This window comes from Nakaseomyces bracarensis (genome assembly GCF_045282275.1).
Source record: "Nakaseomyces bracarensis strain CBM3 chromosome Unknown Scaff13_0, whole genome shotgun sequence".
In the NCBI taxonomy this organism is placed as follows: domain Eukaryota; kingdom Fungi; phylum Ascomycota; class Saccharomycetes; order Saccharomycetales; family Saccharomycetaceae; genus Nakaseomyces; species Nakaseomyces bracarensis.
Window position 1 is genome coordinate 1,983,243 of NW_027263959.1, and position 24,679 is coordinate 2,007,921.

The 24,679-nt window shown below is 36.7% G+C and overlaps 13 protein-coding genes across 13 annotated transcripts; 8 read left to right on the plus strand and 5 right to left on the minus strand.

The window, feature by feature from the left end:
• Positions 1 to 157: 157 nt before the first annotated feature.
• Positions 158 to 1,759, plus strand: GIP2 (Gip2p; the record flags this gene model as incomplete). The annotated part of the gene is made up of 1 exon (XM_071055069.1): positions 158 to 1,759. The coding sequence occupies one exon, from the start codon at positions 158 to 160 to the stop codon at positions 1,757 to 1,759; it is 1,602 nt and encodes a 533-aa protein (XP_070909762.1).
• An 822-nt stretch (positions 1,760 to 2,581) lies between these two features.
• HOM3 (aspartate kinase) lies at positions 2,582 to 4,162 on the plus strand (the record flags this gene model as incomplete). Its single annotated transcript, XM_071055070.1, has 1 exon — positions 2,582 to 4,162. The coding sequence occupies one exon, from the start codon at positions 2,582 to 2,584 to the stop codon at positions 4,160 to 4,162; it is 1,581 nt and encodes a 526-aa protein (XP_070909763.1).
• Positions 4,163 to 4,516: 354 nt separating this feature from the next.
• Positions 4,517 to 5,713, minus strand: JHD1 ([Histone H3]-lysine-36 demethylase; the record flags this gene model as incomplete). The annotated part of the gene is made up of 1 exon (XM_071055071.1): positions 4,517 to 5,713. One exon carries the CDS (start codon positions 5,711 to 5,713, stop codon positions 4,517 to 4,519), a length of 1,197 nt encoding a protein of 398 aa, XP_070909764.1.
• A 283-nt stretch (positions 5,714 to 5,996) lies between these two features.
• Positions 5,997 to 6,458, plus strand: RSM18 (mitochondrial 37S ribosomal protein bS18m; the record flags this gene model as incomplete). The annotated part of the gene is made up of 1 exon (XM_071055072.1): positions 5,997 to 6,458. One exon carries the CDS (start codon positions 5,997 to 5,999, stop codon positions 6,456 to 6,458), a length of 462 nt encoding a protein of 153 aa, XP_070909765.1.
• A 331-nt stretch (positions 6,459 to 6,789) lies between these two features.
• Positions 6,790 to 8,667, minus strand: TPA1 (oxidative DNA demethylase; the record flags this gene model as incomplete). The annotated part of the gene is made up of 1 exon (XM_071055073.1): positions 6,790 to 8,667. The coding sequence occupies one exon, from the start codon at positions 8,665 to 8,667 to the stop codon at positions 6,790 to 6,792; it is 1,878 nt and encodes a 625-aa protein (XP_070909766.1).
• Positions 8,668 to 9,090: 423 nt separating this feature from the next.
• On the minus strand, positions 9,091 to 9,357 carry ISD11 (Isd11p; the record flags this gene model as incomplete). The annotated part of the gene is made up of 1 exon (XM_071055074.1): positions 9,091 to 9,357. The coding sequence occupies one exon, from the start codon at positions 9,355 to 9,357 to the stop codon at positions 9,091 to 9,093; it is 267 nt and encodes an 88-aa protein (XP_070909767.1).
• Positions 9,358 to 10,260: 903 nt separating this feature from the next.
• On the plus strand, positions 10,261 to 11,424 carry CAJ1 (Caj1p; the record flags this gene model as incomplete). Its single annotated transcript, XM_071055075.1, has 1 exon — positions 10,261 to 11,424. The coding sequence occupies one exon, from the start codon at positions 10,261 to 10,263 to the stop codon at positions 11,422 to 11,424; it is 1,164 nt and encodes a 387-aa protein (XP_070909768.1).
• Positions 11,425 to 12,098: 674 nt separating this feature from the next.
• Positions 12,099 to 14,975, plus strand: SAP1 (putative AAA family ATPase SAP1; the record flags this gene model as incomplete). The annotated part of the gene is made up of 1 exon (XM_071055076.1): positions 12,099 to 14,975. One exon carries the CDS (start codon positions 12,099 to 12,101, stop codon positions 14,973 to 14,975), a length of 2,877 nt encoding a protein of 958 aa, XP_070909769.1.
• Positions 14,976 to 15,431: 456 nt separating this feature from the next.
• RNJ42_04913 (uncharacterized protein) lies at positions 15,432 to 16,589 on the plus strand (the record flags this gene model as incomplete). The annotated part of the gene is made up of 1 exon (XM_071055077.1): positions 15,432 to 16,589. The coding sequence occupies one exon, from the start codon at positions 15,432 to 15,434 to the stop codon at positions 16,587 to 16,589; it is 1,158 nt and encodes a 385-aa protein (XP_070909770.1).
• A 343-nt stretch (positions 16,590 to 16,932) lies between these two features.
• On the plus strand, positions 16,933 to 17,379 carry ERG28 (Erg28p; the record flags this gene model as incomplete). Its single annotated transcript, XM_071055078.1, has 1 exon — positions 16,933 to 17,379. The coding sequence occupies one exon, from the start codon at positions 16,933 to 16,935 to the stop codon at positions 17,377 to 17,379; it is 447 nt and encodes a 148-aa protein (XP_070909771.1).
• Positions 17,380 to 17,639: 260 nt separating this feature from the next.
• On the minus strand, positions 17,640 to 20,159 carry IRC5 (putative ATPase; the record flags this gene model as incomplete). The annotated part of the gene is made up of 1 exon (XM_071055079.1): positions 17,640 to 20,159. One exon carries the CDS (start codon positions 20,157 to 20,159, stop codon positions 17,640 to 17,642), a length of 2,520 nt encoding a protein of 839 aa, XP_070909772.1.
• Positions 20,160 to 21,004: 845 nt separating this feature from the next.
• RSC8 (Rsc8p) lies at positions 21,005 to 22,645 on the plus strand (the record flags this gene model as incomplete). Its single annotated transcript, XM_071055080.1, has 1 exon — positions 21,005 to 22,645. The coding sequence occupies one exon, from the start codon at positions 21,005 to 21,007 to the stop codon at positions 22,643 to 22,645; it is 1,641 nt and encodes a 546-aa protein (XP_070909773.1).
• A 172-nt stretch (positions 22,646 to 22,817) lies between these two features.
• CDC26 (anaphase promoting complex subunit CDC26) lies at positions 22,818 to 23,252 on the minus strand (the record flags this gene model as incomplete). The annotated part of the gene is made up of 1 exon (XM_071055081.1): positions 22,818 to 23,252. One exon carries the CDS (start codon positions 23,250 to 23,252, stop codon positions 22,818 to 22,820), a length of 435 nt encoding a protein of 144 aa, XP_070909774.1.
• Between the last annotated feature and the right edge of the window lie 1,427 nt (positions 23,253 to 24,679).

Sequence of the window (24,679 nt, forward strand, 5' to 3'; positions counted from 1 at the left end):
GGGTGGCTTCTGTATTTTCTCCCCTTCTTTTTTAACAAAAAACCATTATTAAGGGAATGGCCCAAAGACAAGTTGTTGAAAGAAGAACTTTCTAACGAATCATTAATTGGTATTTTGAAAGTTCTCTTTTTTTTTTTTTTGAAAGAATGGCAGGACCATGACATATATTAAGGCGGACTCTAACGTGCGGAGCCCGAGCGGGCGGAAGAACAGTGCAATTGTGGGGGCCTCGACGGCGACGTCGCTGCAGTTTCTGCACAAGCCGCAGCGTGTCTCGCAGATGAACAAGGATCGGTTTCCTGAAGAAGAGCTGTTGCGGAACACGCAGTTGAACAAGAACATACACTCTCGGACCGTGGACTCGAACTACGAGGAGTACGTCTCGGAGACGAGCCGTGGTGGGAACAGTCCCGTGGAGGAGTTCGAGCCGTTGTCGCCGAAGTCTACGCTGCCGGGGCTGGACACCATGAACCTCGACGGGCTCACTGATGACTCGATGGTGGCGCCGTTCTCACCGCCTGTATATAAGAAGTCCGGTGAGTTGGTGAAGAGCTCTTTGAAACGGAGGTCGAAGTCGCTGCCTAGCACTCCTGGTCTGAACGCCCCCATGCATGTGTCGGTGCGGGCACCTAACAAGCTGGTGAGGAGTAAGAGTGTGCACTTTGACCAGAAGGCCCCCGTCAGGTATTTCAACAAGAACGAGAGGCCCATAGATGTATCAAACGCTGATATCTACGACCAGTACGGTAGCTACACGGGTGACTACTCAGACGAGCCCCGGAACAAAGCTGACGAAATCTCCGCGATGATGCAGAACATGTCGCTAGACCAGAAGACAAGGGACAGGCTGCACGCCCTCGAGATGGAGTCTCGTAGAGTGGAGAACAATGGTACTGCTCCACCTCAGAACAACAACAACAACAACAACAACAACAACACGAAGAAGGATAAGAAATTGAGGAAGAGTAAGAGATTTGCAGCTATACAGAATAAAGAGGGCAAGTCCGGGGAGTCCGATAAAGAAAATAATGATAATGACTCACCATCGCCTGTTTCTTCGAGTGACAACTCGGCAAACTCCAGTCAAACTTCCTTGAAAGACATAATCAATGGGCAGAAACCTGTAATGAACACCTTCAGGTCTGAACTGGGACCCACCATGTTAGGCCCCAATCAAAGTTTCTTCAGTTCCGGTAATGTCCAACAGCACCAGCAACATCGTGTCGTGGGTCTTTATAATGAGAACTTCCCGATCTTAAGCAACAAGAACCCTAAGAGTCTGAAATTAAATATATTCATTAACCTGTCGCAGAAAAAAGAGGTATTTTTGCAGGAACTATCTTTACATATTCACAGAGAGAGAGCCTTCTTCAGTCCCGGCTCGGGGATCGACAACGGTACTCCTATGAACACCAGACTCCTCAGCGGCAGAGTGCTGGTTAGAAATATATTCTTTGATAAACGTGTAGTCATTAGGTACACATGGAACGGTTGGAGAACCGTCGGTGAGGTGGAGTGTGTGTGGGTCAGCGACGGAGATGGCGTAGTCCCTGGAGGAAGCGCCATGGACGTCTTCCATTTCGTTATCGACGATGCAAGTAAATGGGCTGGCAAAGCAAGAATCGAGTTCTGTATCCAGTACACTACAAGAGATGATATACATAGATTAGAATTTTGGGATAATAATTGCGGAAAGAACTATTCTGTCGATTTAGTTATGGATGGATTCAGAAACCCATTCGCTAATGCCCTACGATAGGGAGATGATGTTAACTTTTGTCTTATTAAAAATGATGTAAATGATTGATGACTTTTATATTTATTTTTTCTTTTATTTTTTTTTTCTTTCTTGGTTATATTCTTCCTACAACTCAAGAAGCAAAAAAAAGGGTACCACGAATAACGACTTTATTATTATTATTTTTTTTTTTTTTACTTTTTACCATTTCTCTTTCAATATCGATCTTTCATTATAAGTGGCTTTATTTCTTCTTTTTATTATCTTTATATACTTTAGATTTTATAATTATAAGCTTTTTTATGGGATTTTATCTAATTCCTTATATATCAATACACGAACAGGTAAATGACTCATGATATAGGGTGTGGTCCCATGTTTATTACTCAATATCCTACTGTATGAATGGCAATTAATATTTATTAATATTGTTGAAGTTTACAAGCGCAACTAGTACGCTTCCTTACACATAACTTCCTCCTTATATAGTCCTTATATATTCCTTAGAAAGGTGTATTGAACCAAATTCCGAAAAGCTTCGATGAGGGTATTACTCATAATTTCGAGAAATTGCTGAAAAAAAAAATTTTTTTCCTTGATTACTACGGGGTTTTCTGTGCGAGGTACCTTGAAAATACTAAATACCAAAAAAACTGTGGATAAACCGTCAATCCTCGATGCTGTTCCCTTCTTATATAAATCAGCTATAAGCTATTGTTGTCTTTTGAAATAATTATTCGTATCTCAAATACTTCATTAGAACGAAAAAGCTTGGTTATCAAGTACCTGATAGAAAGAAGACACCATAAAGGAGCTTATAAGAGAAAATATATAAAAAATAAAATGTATTCTAGTGCTAATTCTAACTGGGTTGTGCAGAAATTTGGTGGTACTTCTGTTGGTAAGTTTGCTACCCAGATTGTTGATGATATTGTGAAGTACTATGCTGCTCCTCAGAGTGAAGGCGGGTTTGATAACAATGTTGCTGTGGTGTGTTCAGCTAGGTCTTCTTACACCAAACAGGAGGGTACTACTTCTAGACTGCTGAAATGCTGTGACCTTGCGTCTCAGGACTTGGATTACAGTGGAATTATCGAGACGATAAGGCAGGACCACGTTAGCAATGCCGAGAAATACTTGGGAGACTCTTCTGAGATGGTAAAGTTGATTGCCGACACTAACAAAGAGCTGGACTTGGTTGATAAGTACCTGTCCGCCTCCAAGATTTTGGGTGAAGTAAGTAATAGAACTACAGACCTGGTTATGTCCTGTGGTGAGAAACTAAGTTGTTTGTTTATTGCAGCACTATGTAACTACCACGGCTGCAAAGCCAAGTATGTCGACTTGTCCACAGTTATTCCATCAGACTACCAGACTGCTACTCTAGATAACACATTCTACACGTTTCTGGTTCAGGCCTTGAAGGAGAAATTGGCGCCTTTCTTAAACTCTGAGGAGAGAATTGTTCCTGTCTTCACCGGTTTTTTCGGTTACGTACCTATGGGTCTACTCAACGGTGTCGGCCGTGGTTACACTGACTTGTGTGCAGCTTTGATCGCTGTGGCACTAAATGCTGACGAGTTACAAGTATGGAAGGAAGTTGATGGTATTTTCACTGCTGATCCACGTAAAGTTCCCCAAGCTCGTCTGTTGAACATGGTCACCCCCGAGGAAGCCTCTGAATTGACTTACTATGGTTCTGAGGTTATCCACCCATTCACCATGGAACAAGTCATCAGAGCTAAGATTCCTATCAGAATCAAAAACGTTCAAAATCCAAAGGGTACCGGTACCATCATTTACCCAGATAACGTAGCAAAGAAAGGTGAATCCACCCCTCCACATCCACCTGAGATTTTCGAATCCAATTTCTTTGAGAAGAAGAGGAGAGGTGCCACTGCTATCACCACTAAGAACGACATTGTTGTGTTAAACGTTCACTCCAATAAAAAGACTTTGTCTCATGGTTTCTTGGCTGAAATTTTTACCGTTCTAGATAAGTACAAGCTGGTTGTCGATTTGATTTCTACCTCAGAGGTTCACGTCTCTATGGCTCTTCCGATCCCAGATAGTGAGTCCATGAAGTCGTTGAGACAGGCTGTCGAAAAGTTGAAGCCATTGGGTTCTGTCGATATTATTAAAAAGATGGCTATTGTTTCTCTGGTCGGTAAGCAAATGAAACAGTTCATTGGTATTGCCGGTACCATGTTTACCACCTTGGCCGAACAAGGTATTAACATTGAAATGATCTCTCAAGGTGCAAACGAAATTAATATTTCTTGTGTCATTGATGAGATGGACTCCATTAAAGCTTTACAATCTATCCACAAAAAGCTTTTGGATGAACAACCAGGTGAGGGTATTGAACAATTCGAACATGCCGTCGATGAAAGATTAGAACAAATCAAAAGACTAAACTTATAAGGTCCCTAATTTTCGAATATATTGTACTAAAAAATGGTGTCAAGGAAAAAAAATTCACACAATATATTTATAATAAATGGCTTTCAATATACTTATGAGGGATAATAGATCTGTTGAGATGAATAGAATGAAATGCTAATCTGAACGCTTTTTTTTTTTCAAAGGTATATATGAAGAGCTCAATAACAGACATAGAAAATGTGAGATATCTCACAAACACATGAATAATATACTACATGGTATATATTTATATAATGTTTAATACTAATGACAATATTATTAATAAGAACCCGCTGTTTTATCATGCTTGGTTTAAATCAAATAATTGAACATTTATATGGTACTACTATGTCTTTATAAAGAATATATATCCGTTAATTGTCGTAACATTGATCTCTTGTCAGAGAAATCTACTGGTTTGTACTTAGTCTTACCTTGCTTCACATAATTAACAAGACTAGTGATTGCATTTTTGCCCAAATCGTAACGATTGTTATTAAGTGCCTGCTTAATTAACCATTCGCACGTTCTGCCCATAACCTCATCTATGTTTGGGAAGGTATATTTTTTGGGTATTCCAATTTCCTTCTCTACATCAGTTATTTTCAAATGTTTTGATAAGTCGCGCAATGTAAGGTAGTTACCACCGAATATAAGGGAATCCTCAGGGGTATATACTACATGGATGTAACCAGCAGGTATCATAAATAGATCACCGCTATTAAGTTCCATAGCAATTCCATCACTAAGTTGGCTTCCCAAAAATGTTGAGTTCTGATATGTACTAGTAGACCATTCAATGTACTTTTCCAGGTTATTCGGCGTTGGTGGGTAAAGTATAAAACGTTTCTTACCAAACACCAAATTATAGTACACAGATGTACCTGCAAAATCGAGATGGTAGTCCGTAAATGCATCCTTCACCGACATCAAACAATATTTAGTTACTTTAGGCCTGGGAATATCTATATTTGTACCTTTTTCTTCATGGACGTCCCATACTATGTCTACTAGATCCTTTTTATCAACAATGCTAGGCCTGTTGAAAGAAAGTCCTCGTATATCAGAAACTTCAAGAGATATCACATTCCGTATTCTATCTCTTGAATCGTGAGGTTTGCTGAAATAGTCTGTCCATTGCTTCATAGTCCACCTCTCGTTTTCTTGTGACTGCACATCCATAACATTGACAAAATGATCCTCCCCAACACTCTGCATAACTTTATCTACAGATCTAATTGCAGAATCCTCCACTTGGATACATATCCCACTCCGTTCAGGGTCTCGAATCCGTAAGGGTACTTCTATAGTCTCAAATTTATCCACATAATCGTCATAACTCATCGTCCCTTCATCACCAGTTAACACATACTTCTCAAACTCACGGTTAAATTGCTCAATATGAGGGTGCATAAACTTGGCAACTTTATTCTCGCCTTCATTCATTGCTGAATAGTCCAGCTGTACTGTCCTCCTGAAATTATACCGTCTCTTCTTCTTTGTAGCTTCGTCTTGGGGCTCTAACTCCCGCTTCTCCTCCAATTTCAACATCGCAAGAAACTCTTCCTTGTTCCTATGTGTTGTTGATTTGATATAAAAACGTACTCCAATGGTGGCTATACTTGATTTCTAAAAGCTTTTTAGAACTAAATATCGTTTATGTACTCTGGCCCTTATGTCAGTGTGAAGGCCTCCTAAGGCCTTCGGTGAAAAGGGCACATTAAAAAAAATTTAATCAAAAGGGCCAATTCATTTCATAAAAGTAATACTACAAAGGATTTGAATAGTTTATACTATAGGACTTAAACTTATAATCAACAATAGTATAAGCGATATGTTTAGTAGGAATTCTGTGTCCCGAGTGGTTGGGTTAGTGAAGCAGCAGCAACGTTGGGTAGTCAACATAAGCCCCAAGAGGAAGTCGGTTATAGACGTCGATTTTGACAAGAAGGAGACCTCTAAGAGCATTAACAGCAATTTTGTGCCTCAGTTTTCACGTTCTTCCATATATGATCCATTTGACTTCTCTATGGCGCGGTTGAACTTGAACAGGAAGATGAACTCTCCTAAGATGGCTCACCTGGACCTGTTTGAGAAACACGGGTTGAATCCGTTGAATTTCTATGCACGTCCTGAGATTCTGTCCTACTATGTTGGTTCTACTGGTAAGATCCTACACAGGGATATAACTGGTCTTTCAGCTAGGAATCAGCGCCGTATGGCTAAGGCTATAAGAAGGTGTCAAGCCATTGGCCTGATGTCCAAGACTCACAGGTATACCAACTTTCTAGATTAATCTCAATGAACCCCCCCAAGTTGATAATAATATCGGCAACATGTATATAATTTTTATTTAGTATAATAATGTACAAAAATATATATGAAGTACAAATTAACATTCCAATAAAATATTAGTAAATACAAAATGAAAATGAAATTAAATGAGTTTAAAAAATGAGAAATTAATAATAGTAAAATAAAATGCGTTGAGATAAAAGAGAACAAATAGTTTTTTTATTCTATGTCTATACGATAAAATGGTTAATATCCCAACCCAAAAAAATAATTGAAAAATGTCACCATTGGTGATTAAATAAAGAAATAAAAAAAATAATAAGGAATTGAGTCTACTCCTTGTCTTCGCTAATGTACTTGACATCCCATTCCATCTTGATGTCCCATCTGCTGCCCTTAGCGGCCCAGCTGACGTACTTGACAAATTCAAGAACACTTTGATCTCTTAGGACTAGATTGAATGTGTTCCAGGTTGGTGGGCTGTTGACCAAGACAGAGTCACCGTTGTCATCGGTACGGTAGACAGAGGCATCTTCAACGTCCTTGTGGAGTCTTTCTTCCGTTTCGGCGTTTTCGTCATCAATCATGTATAGCTCGTAACCACCGACTTCACCGGACTCCCAACCGTCAGTTGGCGTCAGACTTAGATTACCGACAAGGATGGAGTCAAGAACACCCTCAACGTCTTGTAGGAACTCATTTAGACGGCATTGAGTAGCCAAGGTGAAATCGTTACCTGGTCTAAATCTTCTGATTAGGATTTGTTCACTCAATGGACATAGAGTAGTCAATAGGGTCAAGTACTTCTTGAACATGGTACTCTTGTAGAAGATAGCCAAGTCGATCAACTTCAATTCAGCTTCAACACCTTCAGTGCCTTGTAAAGTCTCTCTCAATAGTTCGAAGTTTGGCAATTCTTCGTTGTTTAGAGCTTCCATAATATCAGAAGCCTTCAAAAGCTTACGTGGGTTCTTACCATCGATGTACATGTATCTCCACTTGTGAGCTGGCATGGCGGTAGCCCATGGGCTTTCGACATCCTTTGCAAGATAAGGACATTCCTTTTCTAGTTCTTCAGCCTTGATCATTTCCTTCAACATCTCAGAGTATTCTTCGTTCAAGAAGTCCTTGATCTGTAGAGTAGAGTTTGCCAAGAAGAAAGTCTGGAGCTTCTTCATACCTTCTTTGCTCAAGTGTTCTGAAGAGATAAACTTAGACAAGTAGTTGTATTCTTCTTCAGACAAGAAATCAGTGTCCTGGACAACACTCTTAACCTCATCTTCATCAACCTTCTTACCATCAGCAGCGAAAAGTATCTTTTCAAAGTGCTTAACTTGGTGGTGAGGCAAGATGTCTCTCTCTTGCTTTGGATATTCGAAGTCCTGTAGTACGTTGGTCTCTAATTGAGACAAAGTAGAGGTGTTGTTCTTAACCCAGGCTTCTTCTTGACCTGGTGTGTAACCTGGCTCACCCTCTTGAGGGAAGTGGTACCAACCTTGGATAGATAGTCTGTGCTTGTCAACCTTAACTTCTTCGACATCGTGGAAGGAGAACCCAGGCAACACCTTGAAGAATGCAATTTCGTTGAACTGTGGGACAAACTTAGCGCATGGGTCAGTCTCTGGAATGTTAGGTAAGATACTAGAGAATAGTCTCAAACCACCACCGTATTGAGGCTTCCACTTTCTGTCAGGGTCTGGCAAGTATAGAATAAAACTGATACGACGGGAACCGATAACATCATCGTGAGTCAACAAATGACAACCCTTAGTGTAGGTGTTCACACTCATGTCCATCTTGGAACCAGATAGCTTACCAGCACCAGTAACGTAACCAATGAAGTCTCTGTAGACATCAGAGTACAAAATCTCACGCAACTTGTACATATTTGGCAATCTAGACAAGTCATTCCAGTCCAAACCAGAAAGGTTAGCCAAATCACCACTCTGGTTAACCTTGTAGATATCGGTCTCCTTCTTGGTGAAGTGGATTTCAGTCTCAATTTCCTTACGAACAGAACGCAATAGATCATCAGAAACCAACTGGTGGATGTTACCCCAGTGGTATGGCGCAGAAGTGTCAATCTGATTCTTCAATTCCTCCCTGTACTCCTTCGTCCACAACTTCTCATTGAAAAGAGACTTAACCTTGTCCTCTTCTAACTGGATTTGCTTAGCACCATTCTCCTGAGTATCACCTTTTCTCTTCATCTTATGGTTATAGTTATTGTAGTTGTAGATGTTTGATCTCTGTAGAATTACGAATCAAAGACACAAGAAATAAAGAAAAGAAATTTTAAATATATTCTAACTGTTAAGTACATATATAGAAAAAAAAAAAAAGAACAATGGGAAAGCGATGAGCTCATCGCATCGCTAAAAAAAAATTTTTTTTTTTTTTCATCGCTGAAAAAAAAAATTTTCACCCCATCCTACGTCAGTTTCTGTGTAAAAGAAAGAAATTAGAATTGTACGATGGGAGGGCCCTTATAACTTTCTTATAATACTCGTTTACTTGTATTGATCACATGATATAGTATTAACAGTATTTAATTATTTGTATTTGTATTTGGTATGTAGTTTTTTTGTTATTCTTCCTTTTTTTTATATATGAGCTTATGATGTATTTTCATCTTATTTTTCCTTAGGAAGGGGTTCAACCACCAGTTTGTCGAAAGTGTATAACTGGGAGATAATAGATTGTCTCTTAAGAACACCTAGGTCTTTCTGGGCATCGCTGATCAGGGCATCCAAGACTTTAGCATCCGCCACATCTTTGTTAGCTCTGAACTCTGTACGTGCCTTTCTCAAAAAGTATTGTCTGAAATTATAGTCATTAAACCTGTTCGCATTCTTTATGATCTGCTTATAAAGACCCAACACTTGATTCCTACTAGCCATTTTATTATTTTTTTTTTATATTCTTCTGCTAATTCTTTAATTTCGCTTTGTCCTTATTCCTTTACATCAACCTAAATCAAACACTTATATTATATATGTATTGTGATTTCCTGTCTCTCCTCTCTCTCTCCAATTAGTAATCTTCCTAATGGCTCGCCCCAACCTTACTTCGCTATAGAGAAGTGCCCTTCTCCACGGGTGTTTCTAAGGACTGAACCCAATAAAAAAAATAATGACTGAAATAAGAAAAAATGATAAAGATGGCCTACACAATAGACACACCCAACACCCAACCCACTACGTTTACATGTTTTACCCGTAAAGGTAGATCATATATCAAATGTGATATACCTATCGTATCGTGACGACATTGCTATATTCAACACATAAAATATGAAAAATTTGGATTTAAAGAGAAAAAAAAATAATTCACAAAAAAGGAAATCAGGTCCTACCCGGATTCGAACCGGGGTTGCTCGGATCAAAACCGAGAGTGATAACCACTACACTATAGAACCATATTGGAACTGTTGTCAGCTCAGAATAACGTAAGGGTTTTAACTTGTCGTTTCGATATATTTTTTAATAGCGAACTTGACCAAAAAGCTTGTGATTTTTATTGTTTTTTTTTTTTGTTTTTTTTTCAGTTTGGCAAAATCGACGAGGTACCTGAAATTCGCTATAGCAGTAGTACATGTATAAGTTAGTTATAAAAAAACACATCCTTGATTTGATTTGATATTGAGGTCTTGCTTTTGATTTGTTTATAAGTTGTTGTACCTATAGCGATCCCAAATCAAAGATAGATAATTAGGATAAAAAAAAATATTATTTTTTTACTTTTAGAAGCTTTTTGTTCTTATTATAGGGTATTGATACATTGTGCTATAAATATAAAAAAAAATGGTTAAAGATACAACGTTTTATGATGTTTTAGGAGTCTCTCCTGATGCTACGCCGTCTGATATCAAGAAGGCGTACCGTAAGAAGGCGATGCAGACGCATCCTGATAAACATCCCGATGATCCCGACGCGCAGGCTAAATTTCAGGAAGTTGGTGAGGCGTACCAAGTTTTGAACGATCCTGATCTAAGGAAACGGTACGATGAGTTCGGTAAGGACGATGCTGTGCCACAACAAGGGTTCGAAGATGCAGAAGAGTATTTCACTGCTATGTTTGGTGGTGATGGGTTCAAGGACTGGATCGGTGATTTCTCACTGTTTAAAGAACTCAATGAGGCCACTGAGATGATGGGTGAGGACTCGTGTGCGGGTGATACAGCGACATCGGCTAACGGTGGGGTTAACGGTGCTGCAGATGGTACTCATGTAGTCAAGCATGATGGGAACAGCGAGTCAGCTAAGCCTGGTAAGTTAACCAAGGAGCAAAGGGAGAAGTTGGTGGAGATGGAGAAGAAGAGGCGAGCCGAGATGGCTAAACAGGTCGAAGAACTGGCCAAAAAGTTGAACGACAAATTGCTTAAATATACCCTAGCCGTGAAAGGTGGGCATCTAGATGAGTTTTCTAAAAAGCTGGACCAAGAGATTGAGGAGTTGAAGTTGGAGAGTTTTGGTCTAGAGCTTTTATATCTGATTGCCAGAATATATAAGACAAAGGCGAACAATTACCTGATGGCCAAGAAGACTTTTGGTTTCTCAAAGATCTTTACGAGCACTAGAGATAATGCCCGTAGTGTCAAATCCGCATACAATCTTTTGTCCACCGGTATGGAGGCCCAGAAGACTATGGAACAAATGAGCAAAGTCGATGAGGATACATTAGACCAATACGAAAAGGCCAAATTTGAACAGGATATGGCTGGTGCCGCTCTGGGTGTTATGTGGGCCATGAACAAATTCGAACTTGAAAGGAAATTGAAAGACGTCTGCAACAGTGTGTTGAACGATAAATCCGTACCTTCAAAGGAACGCCAAGAAAAGGCAAAGGCAATGCTCTATATAGCAACGAAGTTCGCAAGCGCAAGAAGGTCTCCAGAAGAGGCAGAAGATGCTAGAGTCTTTGAAGAATACATTTTAGGTGAAAAACAAAAGAAACACAATCACTAGAATTAAAAAATAAAATAAAAAAAAATAAAACCCTACTGCATCATTTTTTTTTCCCATTTTTAATTGTATGTTCTCATATCTATTTTGTTAAAACACTCTAGTCCTTTGTTGTATATTTAGATCCTATTGTTAATATGTTGTATTGTAATGTAAGTTGTATATAAAAGAAAATGAGAAAAACTCTGGACTGAAATAGAGCTTTGTGACATATATGTTGCGTCTAAGGCCATCATTATATAACTATCCTTACATCAATCTGAAATAATTAAGTTAATCACTAGTCCAGTCTCTATATAGAATAAGCTATAAATTATTTAAAATTAGCCTTTGTGACGCGCTCCCACCGCTCAGAAATTGCCGTGCAAAGGCTTATCTTCCCCCTCATAAACAGGAAAATTTGATCTCTTCTGTGCTTAGGATGGGATGATCACAATAGAGAGAACTCTAAATACCGATTTAAGAGCTCATAAATATATCTCTATTGTTGTACTTGTCGACAGGTAATAATTTCAAGGAGTGTGTTAATAGATTTATTAGAATTTGAGAGCAGACTTACATTAGTTATTGTATTTATTATAAAAAGCCACCAAAAAAAATACAATAATAGATTGGTTGTCTCTGGGCTTATTAGAATTGCATGATTTTGTCTGAATACTAAATAGACCTAAAACGTTATGGAGAACTCATCTAATACGCTATTCAGTAGGTTGGCAAAACTTGGGAAGAAGAAACCACAGCCACTGACTGATTTCTCAGATATATATGCCAAGATTGCGAATGAGAGTATATACTTCCTGAAACTCGAGGAGCGGGGACACTACAAGCAAGCAATTCAAGGATGGAAGGCTATGTGTACCAATGTGATGTTTCAACTTACGATGGTGGAGAGACAGTACCCGAACATAGCTAGATATACCCAAGAAGAGGTTGATGTACGAGATGGTATTACTGAGTTGTACCAAAAGGGTTTGATAAACTTAGAACGTGTAAAGAAACTTTATGAGGAGTTTGGTGATAAAGTTGATGAGGATAACTTAACATTTACCGATGTTACACATAGGAGAAGGATAAACTCACCGATGAAACCGATAACAAACAACTTTGCACCACCTAATGGTGACATGAAAACCCGTAAGAAGTTTACTTCCCTCAGAGATCAAGAGCCTCAGCGTAATGATAACTTACGTGCGGATTATAATAATGGTGGGAATGTGTTCAATCCATCCGGATCACATCATACCAATTCTCTTGATAGCGAAAAGCATACAAAAGTGTATTTCGCCACATCTAAACCTCTGGGAAAACCTAAACTTAATGAAAACAAAAGTGCCGTTGCTGATTATTTTGATGACTTTGATGACGAAGGAGAGTACAGTGAGGATAGCTATGAGGACACAATTGGTGATTTGATAGATTTACATAGCGATGATGAAGTTGAGAAGGATAACAAAACTAAAATAAACATTCCACAGGAACCGAAACAAAGCTCAAAAGCACTCGACGATATTGCTAGGATGAACAGAAGAATCTCTAAGCATTTGAGTGTCTCTGGAAATGGTGAAGAAGACTTTGCATTTGACGTCGATGATTATTTTGCAGATGATTATTCTGATGAGTCTGATATTGAACCTGATGATGAAGCTAAAGCACGGTTGGATGCCTTAAGTAGACTTAGCGGGAAGGACGATGCAGCCTCTAGTGTATCAGCTACATCCTCATCTTCAAATGTGTCAGTCATTAAGCAAAAACTAACACCTGTCGAAGTTCCGCTTGTGCCACCTCCTCTGCCACCTTTACCTTCATTAAGCAATAACTCTGAAAAAGACATCTGGAATACGTCAAAACCATATATTTTGAAAAATAATATATCTGCTCCAGTGTTAAGTAGTACTTCAAATGCCATGAACGGTAGTAGTAACACCTCTGAGAAATCTGATAGCTTACGGAGTAATATAAAAAAACAAGCTAAAAGTACTAATAGTGCAGTGCCATCAAAACCCGTAATTAAAAAAGAGATCCAACAGGAAAAACCTCAAATAAAGATTGAGAATTACATTGATAGTGCCAAGTCTCAACCAATTTCAGCTGCAGCTGTTGCTAAACTTGTATACAATAAACGGACAGAAAATACCCCACAGGCTCCAAAGATGACTACAGGAAAGAAAATTACTCAACGTCCCTCCAAACCGATGACAAAATCAGTGAAATCTAGCTCTACAAAAGCAGTTCCTGTAGTGAAAAGACCAGCTCCTACCAGAGCGAAGACCGAAGCTAAACAACCAGTAATCTATAAGACCAAACCTGTAAGTAAGAGTACCACATCAGTTAATTCCAGGCCTACAGGTAGTTCCACTTCAGTGAATAGCAAAGTAGCAACTTCAAAACCTAAAAAACTGGTCAAAAGGCCAGTAGCTTCAAAAACCACGACAGCCAAGTCAGTACCTGCTGTAGGCAAAAATAAGGAGACTGTTACTAAGAAGAAGGTGGTTAAGCCCAATGATGGAATTAAGAAAACAACATCGGAGCAAAATGGGCCTACATCACCTCAGGAAAAATCTGGAGATGAAACTACAGATGAAAAGAAGCTGAAGGAAGCATTAGAAGATGAAATAATTGACAGTTTGCCTGGTGTTGATAAGACTGCTGCTAAACAAATCTTCTCCGAGATTGTTGTTCATGGAGATGAGGTTCGTTGGGAAGATATTGCTGGTCTAGAAAATGCCAAGTTCTCTTTGAAAGAGGCCGTAGTATATCCATTTCTAAGACCAGATTTATTTTTGGGCCTCAGAGAACCAGTTCGTGGTATGTTGCTCTTTGGACCACCTGGTACAGGTAAGACAATGTTGGCTAGAGCTGTGGCTACAGAATCTCATTCTACATTCTTTTCAATTAGTGCGTCAAGTTTAACGTCTAAGTACCTAGGTGAAAGTGAAAAGTTAGTTAGAGCGCTGTTTGCAATCGCCAAGAAATTATCGCCATCGATTATTTTTGTTGATGAAATTGACTCTATTATGGGTAGCAGAAACTCTGATGGTGAAAATGAATCTAGTAGAAGAATTAAAAATGAATTCCTTATACAGTGGTCTTCCCTTTCGAGCGCTGCAGCAGGTAACGCACGTGAAGATGGGGATGATGGACGTGTTCTTGTGCTTGCAGCAACTAACTTACCATGGAGTATTGATGAGGCAGCTAGAAGACGTTTCGTTAGACGTCAATATATTCCGCTACCTGAGCCTGCCACAAGGCAAGTCCAATTAAAAAAATTACTATCTCATCAGAAGCATAATATAACTGATGCAGACTTTGAGCAATTGCTAAACCTTACAGAGGGCTATTCTGGTAGTGATATTACGTCTTTGGCTAAAGATGCAGCTATGGGGCCTTTAAGAGAACTCGGAGACAAACTCCTTGAAACCACTCGTGAAAGTATAAGGCCCATAGAACTTATCGATTTCAAGAACAGTTTAGAATATATTAAACCTTCCGTTTCTCAGGAAGGTCTGCAACAATATGAAGAATGGGCTGCCAAGTTCGGATCATCCGGTGTGTAATCAGAACTTTTTTCCAATTGAAAAGATCTTATATCAAGTTTTATTTTTTTTTCACTCAGTAGGCTGGTCCTACTTGTCCAATTATCCAAAACACGTCATTCATTAAATGCATTATGTTTTGTTGTTTTTTTTCTTTTGTTCATCCAACGTGTCGAGCAAAAGCTAATTCTACCTTCACTACCGTCATTGCCTTAACTTGGGCACACTTTAAAAAGCATTCTAAATAATTCAATTAATATAATAATCATATATAGGTCACTATATTTAAAAAAAATGCATATTCATACCTGAATTTATCTATTCATATTACCATATTATTTTCACTATTCTATTTACAAAAAATTTATATTTAGGTAGCTTGACATGCCAACTATCAATAGCTTACAACAGGTAAGTGGGATACAATATTAAAATAAATTGAATTTTAGTGCCAAATATATTATATTAAAGACAAATATGACTGATAACAACATATATGATAACGAAGATTGGGTAATATGTCTTGCTTTAGTGAAATATAAGCTGAGGAAACGTAAGCGCCTAAATAAAAGACCACTTCCCAAAATTTCTGACCTGGATTTGTATAGAGATGTTGAACTTAATCTTGACATACTGAAACAGTATATTGCTACTAAATTAGATGCTGAGAAGGCCCAAAATATCAAATTAATTTACAATCTGATTTGGCTTACTGGCACCAAATATGAGCGTGAGCTTCGAAATGGGGCTTTTATAAGTGATCATTCAGCGATCCTGAATGATATACACTCCGATATAACACAGAAGAAATTCCACCTACATTATATTAGATCATACCATTTATTACTGGTAAACCTGGTTCACAAACTAAGAACTTCTAAAACTAATATTGAAAAAGAATATAGCATTGTACTATACCGCTGCTATCAATTAATGGTGGTATCATACTCTGTACTGAGACAGAACTATAGATCTAGTAATATTGTCCCCATTAAAAAGTATTTAATAGATCATTTACTTTTCAGTGTCATTACAGGGCAGTATGCTGCACTCTATTTCAAATCAGCGATACTACTAGCACCATTAATGCGTAAGAGAGTTCCTATCTCAAAAGATTTTGACACAGGAATGTTCCTCAGGACTCATTTTGAGACTGTCCAACTAATATTAAATAACTTGATTGAAGACCAACTGAAGCCTTCATTGCAAACATTAAATCCCAGTATCACAATTGAAGATATTGGGAACCTAATGAGATATTTACTACTTTTGCTACAAAACTTTATTGAGCTAGTACTCCCAATTACCATACAAGCAGATAATAGAGCGTTCTCTAAAAGATGCTCTAGATATCAGATTTTGCCCAATGCTTGCGATGATTTCGTAACTGATATTAAAAAGAAGATACAAATTTCTGACTATGAGATAAAGGACTTTTGCAATTCTATCATACAGGCTTTATTAGACTTATACACAGGATTAAAACTACAGAAGTTAATTGCACACATGCCCAATTCATTCAAAAAGAATATTTTCATGAAGAGAAGATTATTACAGGCCATGTTACTAATGATTGGGAACACAAAAATGTTGGCGAAGTTTCGTTCAATCAAGTGGATTAATGTCTGCTGTTGATAAGAACAATTGAATAGTTATTCTTAACATAGAGGTTACTTATTATAGTTAAAGCCTAGGATTTGAGTCTTCTCTTTCGTCAGTTAAACGAGTATTGACACTCAAATACCTTAGAGAAAAGAAAAGAAGAATTGCTGTACGGTCCCACCACTCCACCCGAAAAATTATTAGGGAGACTTACACATCTTGGGATGAGAACTTTAAACAACATCTAGAGAATATACAAAATAAACAATTTTATAAATAGTTTCCTTTATTTCTTTCAGTTTTCTATTTGTTGTTGTCAATTCCTTTGCGTGAAAAACAATCAATTGGTAAAGAATCAAAACAAATATCCTATAAAATGATTAGTTTCCAAGAAGTCGCAGGTACTTTGCAAAAGGCTGTTTACAACATGCCTCCAGGCTTCCTACCAAAATGGTTGCTATTTATTTCCATTGTTTCTGTGTTCAATTCTATTCAAACCTATATTTCTGGGTTGGAATTGACCCGTCGTGTTTATGAGAACAAACCTGCTGAGACTACGCCATTGAGTGCTAGAACCTTCGGTACTTGGACCTTTGTTTCATGTGTAATTAGATTTTATGGTGCTTTCTTCCTAAATGAACCACACATTTACCAATTAACCTTTATCTCCTACATTATCGCTTTGGTTCATTTCGGTAGTGAATTGATTATTTTCCGTACATGTAAACTAGGTAAAGGTTTCATGGGTCCATTGGTTGTCTCTACCACTTCCTTAGTTTGGATGTACAACCAAAAGGAGTTCTATACCGGTTTGCCATGGTAATTTTCATGTAATAGAAAACTTATTATTTTTAAGTTGCTAAAACTTGATGAATTTATGTTATCCTTCTATAGAAATTGACGAATACTTAGCTTTGATAAATAATTATTAACGCACTTCCCTTATACAATTATTTCATGTTTTATATAAGACTCAATTAATTTGCAGAATATATCATGTAGTATGCATTTTTTTCCTTTCATATTTATCTATATCTTCTTTTAAAAATAATTGTCTCATTAAACTTCATGCACTTTTGATATTCAAAAGCCAGAGGAAGTTTCAAAGAGTCTAATATGTGGAAGGTCAACTTCTCGATTTGGTGCATACGCACTTAAAGATCTATTTGTCAATTCATTAAATTCTTCCTTTGTTAGCAAGTCATCATTTCCACTAGAATTTGTTTCAAATCCAATGCTCGATATTTTACTTACTAACAATTGTGACAGCTCCTGAACAAGTTCTTTGTTACTTGTGACATTACCACTGCTGCCTGTCCTTTGTTGCAAAAATGACCTTTCATTCAAAGCCAATTTCTTCAAGTTATTGAATTTACCCATCTGGATAACCATCCTTTCTAGTTTTCTTTTATTCACAGCCCTTGTCAGAATGACATGTTCGATAGTATTGTCACAACACAATCTATAGACAACGACTGGCTTTGTTTGGCCTATTCTATGACATCTGTCCATTGCCTGTAAATCGACTTGCGGATTCCAATCACTATCGAATAATATAACCGTATCAGCAGCAACTAAGTTAATACCGAGTCCTGCTGCTCTAGTAGAGAGTAAGAATACTTGATGTTTATCATTCTTATCGTTGAATTTTTCAATATATTCTTTTCTAGTCGAGTTATCAACCCCACCATCAATACGAAGGGATTTTAGATCATTCAATTCTGTCCAATCCTCAAGTAAGTCAAGCATATTTACAAATTGAGAGAATATCAGAACTTTGTGCCCTTTTCTAATCAACGGAATAACTAATTTTTGGAGCATCTGAAGTTTACCTGAAGAAGCTAGTAAGAAGTCAAGAGTCAATTCTTCAGGTTCAATATACGGAAAGTAAAAGAGTAAGGTGGAATCTACGATTTGTCTGAGTTGCATCATCATATTCTGTAACCTTTGATTTTTGGTGAATGTGTTCAAATGTTCCATGTAAAGTTCATTCATCTGTTTTAAAATATCAGTAGGTGGCTTATCTAATGAATCCTTGTCGAGTTTATACTCGATGAAGTCTCTGATGGACTTATTTGAAACTGTTCCAATATGATCCTGATTCAAGGTAAAAAAAGACTTAACAAGCTCTTTAAAGATCGTTACCTTCAGTTTTCCTGATAAAGCCATTTTGTAAAACTTCCTTTGCATGTGTGACAGGGGACAATTGACGATATACTCTCTTTTAGGCGGTAAAACATCTTTCAGAACAACACTTTTAAGTCTTCTTAATAAAAATGGTTTCAAGATACTGTGCAGATTAGATATTAAATTTTTCTCTAATTCATCATTAATCAGTTTGTTCAATTTTGCAGAATTGCTTTGTAAATCCAAATCCTTGAAGTCGAACCACTTGTTGAATATCTCAAAGTCAGCAAATATGTCGGGCAGAATGAAATTTAATAAAGACCATAGCTCTGACAAATTATTTTGTAGAGGGGTACCCGTTAACAATAGTCTGTTGGAAGTATTGATTCTTTTTAACTCTTGGATTAGTCTACAATTAATATTCTTTAAACGATGCCCCTCATCCACAATCAAAAATTTCCATTGCTCAGACATAATCGTGTTAGAATCTCTAATAATCATTTCATAAGAAGTAATAACGACACCTTCTTTATTATTTTTCCTGAAAAAGTTTTTCAATAACTTTTGTCTTGATGCAAACCCACTTTGACTATAATATTTCAGTACTGGGATACCTGGTGCAAATCGTTCAAATTCATTTATCCAGTTATCAACAGTGCTTAATGGGGCAGCTACTAGGAAAGGGCCTTTCGTATCCATCTCATATATGAAAGCAAGTAAGGCAATACTTTGTATTGTTTTCCCTAAACCCATTTCGTCGGCAAGGATCCCATTCAGTCCATTTTCATAAAGTGTAATAAGCCAATTTAAACCTTCCATCTGATATGGTTTAAGCACACAATTTTTTAATAGTGATGGTTGTTCTTGTGATATTCTCTCCTCTTCTGATTTTTGATCTTTAACCACTACTGTTTCCTTATTATCATCAGTATTCTGTCTCTTCTTAAAAAAATCGAATATAGATCTGCTTGTTTTTACCTTTTTCTTAGGAGGTTCATCCATCTCCTCTTTGGCTTTAGCCTCCTCTTCTTCGGATCTTTCCAACGTCCTCTTCAGTAGAGTGTCAGCAATAATACTAGAGTAGACCTGACTCTGTTTAACAAATTCATCTAGCTTCTTCAATTTTAGCGCCACACTAGCTTTATCCATATCATTAACGTCCTCCTCATCATCGTCGTTACTTTCACTATCGCCGTCACCTTGCCTATGTTTTCCTTGTTCCTTTATTAGTAGTTCATCCAAATAATTATCATTATCTTCCTTATCTTCCTCATCAGAATCGAGGAGAACATCTTCTGGGCCCACAGTATCATCTCTCAACCATACAGGAGGAGTATCCTCAATAGTCTTTACAACATCCTCATCCTCAGATACTAATGTATCACTACTTAAATCATCCTCCTCTACCTCTTTATATTTTGGTGGTTCTGGAGCAGCTTTACGGCTACTTCTCAAATATCTCCTTCCTGTGCTCATCGCCTATTTTTTTTTATATTTTCAAATTATCTTCTATTTAGTAACCTAATAACTCAACTGATAATAAATTAGGCTCAATATATGTCATAAATCAATAAACGTGGCAAACTTTATAAAACCTTAATTGGGCAGATCAGATCTTGATTTTTAAACCCTGAGAAAAAAAAAAAATTAGACAGGAATAGCCTTTTTCTTCAGTCTTTATTACTGATAGTATGAGATTTTCGAGAGGATTTTGATAAACTAGAGGATATAATTGCATATTAGATGTTGAAAAAATTTTCATTAAAGGTCGAAATCGATACCTGACGTATACCTTAAGGAGACCTCATCGCTTATCATCCACTGACGCGTTAAAAAAAGCAATAAAATAAATTTCGTTACAAATTACAAATATAGACGCGGTCCGTTACCCAGATAATTAATTAACATATTAAACGAAACTAAACGTGACCACAATAATGTACGAATAATCATGTGATATAACACTGAGGACGAAATGAAACGTGACTTTCCATATTTTTTTTTATTTTTTTTTTGCGTAGAATTTCGCGACGATAATAACCAAACATAATATATGGATAGATTATACTGTTAAATAACATATTATACTAAGCATGGAATAGTGTGGTCACGAATATAAAACATTCTTTATTCTATATTTGTGTGCTAAGATCTTTATCATTCCCTTTATTCAATTGAACGGAGGAGAGGACGATAAAATATAATAAAATAACCGACATTTTAAAGATTATTTTGTTTTATTCAGGTTTTTTTTCATTCAATACATCCTGATTTGCACCAACCCAAGAAAGTGATAGATATTATAATATATAAAAGGCAATATGGATGAAGATAAAGTTCAAGTCGAGGCTAAGAAGGAAGAAAGTCAAGATACTGTCAAGGATGCTACTGTTGATTATGAGAAGGAAGCTTCATCGTACGAGGATAAAGCACTGAAATTTCTAATGAAGCAGACCAATGAAGTAGTTGTGCCAAGTTTTTCCAGATGGTTTCAGATGGAAGAGGTACATGCCATTGAGAAAAGATCACTTCCGGAGTTCTTTGATAATTCCTCACGTTTTAAGTCTGAGAAGTCATACATGGATACCAGAAACTTCATGATCAATACATATAGGTTATCGCCATCCGAGTATCTTACAATTACAGCAGTGAGGAGAAATATAGCATTAGATATTGCTTCTATTGTAAAGATTCATGAATTTTTAGAAAAATGGGGACTTATCAACTATCAAGTGGATCCACGGTCGAAACCTACTGTTATTGGACCTAGTTTTACAGGCCATTTCCAGATTGTCTTAGATACACCACAAGGTTTGAAACCATTTCTACCAGAGAAAACCAAGAAGATAAATAAGAAGAGAAGATTAGAAACAGCAATTGAATTGGAGAACGAGAATTATTTGAAGATAAATATGAGAGAATTCGAAGATTCGATTTTGCATGCCAATGAAGACAGTAAAAGTAACGATAAAGGTCTTGGTGATGACAAATATCCTATCAATGTATCTCTTAGAAAAAACATTTACGATCCTACTAATGCCTATAATGCCCTAAAATCAGAAAAATTACAATCAAAGGATATGCAGAAAGTATTCATTTGCCACATGTGTGGTAATAATAATATAACTGTGAAATATTTCAATCTTCGCAATAGACACGCCAATCTGTGTACCAAGTGCTTCTCTAGAGAACAATTTGGGGAAAAGTTTCAATCTTCTGATTTCCTAAAATTATCGGATGAAAATTCCTTCCCTCATAGGAAGATATGGTCAGATCAGGACATTGTATTACTACTAGAAGGTTTAGAAATGTTCCAAAGTGATTGGGGTCATATAGCTAGACACGTTGGTGGCAATAAAACTGTTGAAGATTGTATTGATAAATACCTATCCTTACCCTTGCAGGATAGAGACGTCAAATATCTGATGGACAAATATAGGGCAAAAGAACCGACCTCCAATGTGAGCAATGTTATCAACATCATGGAAGAGACAATTACTCAACTTTTAGATTCTCAGAATAAAGAAATCATTGAAGAAAAGCTTCTGATTTCTGCAAAAATATGTGCCGAAAAATATGAAGTACAGATGAGGGTTCTAGCCCAAGAATTAATTAAACAGTATTCTAAGAAACTAAAAATTAAACTAGAAAGGTTGAATAATTTGAATATCGCTTTGGTCCATGAAAATGAAAGGTATAGCCAAGAAATAATGAGAATAACGGATGATAAGTCGCGTTTAAGCCAAGATGTCGCCAGTATCAACAACAAACTCTCAGAGCTAAATGTCACAAAAAAACTAGTAATAGCTTCAGAGCAAATGGACAGCAATATGGATATGCTTGAAAAAGAAGAACAAGATTCAGAAAAGAGGGAGCAAGACGATAATTCTAAAGACTTAGACCAAAACAAGAACAACTCAACATTTGTTGAGCCACAGGTATTTAAAGTATGGTCCCTATAAAAACAAATATGTATTATTAAAACATGTGGTTATATAAAACAGCATATTTTTATACTGTTGTACTAATTAGTAAATATCGTTTTTGGCAGGTTTGCTAAACAAAAACAAACATTGTTGTTACCTATTACGACAAAATCAAGGATAAAAAGATTCAAGTGTCTCAATTAAATAACTATGCTCGATAAAATGGATTTGACTGACTTGTATCTTCTGCATTATTCGTTGGGTTTTGTCGAGATTGCTGCGGTACCGAAAATGGATGATCTGATGTTGCACTTGGATCAATATTATCTAAAGAAATGTTAAGTCCTTGCCCAAATTGTTCCAGCCTGGAATTATTCTTATTATCCAAGGGGCTGGCATGTATGAAGGAATCGACAGGAATAGGATCATCAAGGGTCTCATCCACCTCATTTGATTGAATAGACCTTTCGTTTTCTTGTAGTTGAACAGTACCCGATACCCCATCTATCCTAGTCGATGATCGCATTACATTTTTCCTTTGTGTATCTATCATCTGCTGCAGTTTCTGGTCTTCTAATTCAGCTATCAACCCACTTACATCATCGGAAGTTAATTTCAAAGTAGTAAGAGGTCTTCTTAGCATGACTGTGTTGAATCAATCAAACAACGGTTAATAAATATATGTCTATAGTAAATAATTGAAATAGATTTGACAAAGTCAGTGTTTAAGGTTCTCAGATGTTGCGATAGATAGAGTTTATATTGCTAGGAGAAATAAAAAAAGCAGTGTTGAAGAAAATTTCAGTGCTATTTTTAGAGATAATATGACTATAAACCTCTTATTGACAAGCAATACAATTAATAAGCCTTGTTGGCGCAATCGGTAGCGCGTATGACTCTTAATCATAAGGTTAGGGGTTCGAGCCCCCTACAGGGCTTATTTATTTTTTCCCCAACTATTTGCTGCTATTTCTGATGAATTCATTATCCACATCTACAAAGATGCTGATTTCAAGAAGGTTCAATGAAGTGTTACAATACTAATACTTTTTAATTCGACCGCACCTAGGATCTGGAACATTATAGCTAACTTGTTCACCACATTTTTTTTTGGCATTGTTATTCTGTATTCTGTTATAATATGTTAAGAATCAATATTATAGGTATTTTTCTTTCTCCCCCACTTTTTCTTTATTCTTTTATAAACATTTAGTTGTATTTATTACATATGTCATACGTCAATTGGGAGTTTATAGACCATATATCCTAGATATAAAACTACAAAACTAGGTTAACAATCTTATTTTATGATAAAATTCACTAGTGATAATGAATTTTTTCTTACCAACGAATTTGAGTTTTGGTTTGTGATTTGTTTACTTGGCATGGTATTCTATTTTTTCATAACATTAAGTTTAAAGTGCTAGTTCGCATACTCTAATCCTTCCTCTCTCATATTTTCCTTTTTACTATTATTTAGTATGGATCATATACACTCATCAAATATTATCCATTGTTTTGACCCTCTTTACACACCTTATTACCCCAACTCTATTATTCAACCATTTTATAAACCGCAATAAGATGTACGTTACTATAATGATAAACAGCATCTTATGGGACCTTTGCTCCATAAAGATTTTCCTTGTCTTTTCTTTTGTAATTTTTTTAGCAAGATACTACACATGCACCCACACTATTTCTTAATATTTACCATATCATATATTTACAAATTTGCTCATTTTCTCTGTCCATCACAACTACAAAACTTGGTAAATCAACTAAGTTCTTTATATTTCTAAAAGTTAGTTTATACTTATTTCTACATAATTACCCACTTTTCTTTATTCAAGGTGTATGAGGGTTGTCTTTTCTTAATCTAGAAGGTATCATTATATCTACAACATACCCGCAAGGTTTAATTAATGTACCACCCCTCATCTAAATACTATTCTGGGCATTGTGTGTTAGTGACGACACCAGCCTAGAGAACCTTTTTTTTCCCAACTCCCCATGACTACTTCTAAAATCCGATAAAAATTAATTAATTAAATAACAGATCAATTTAAA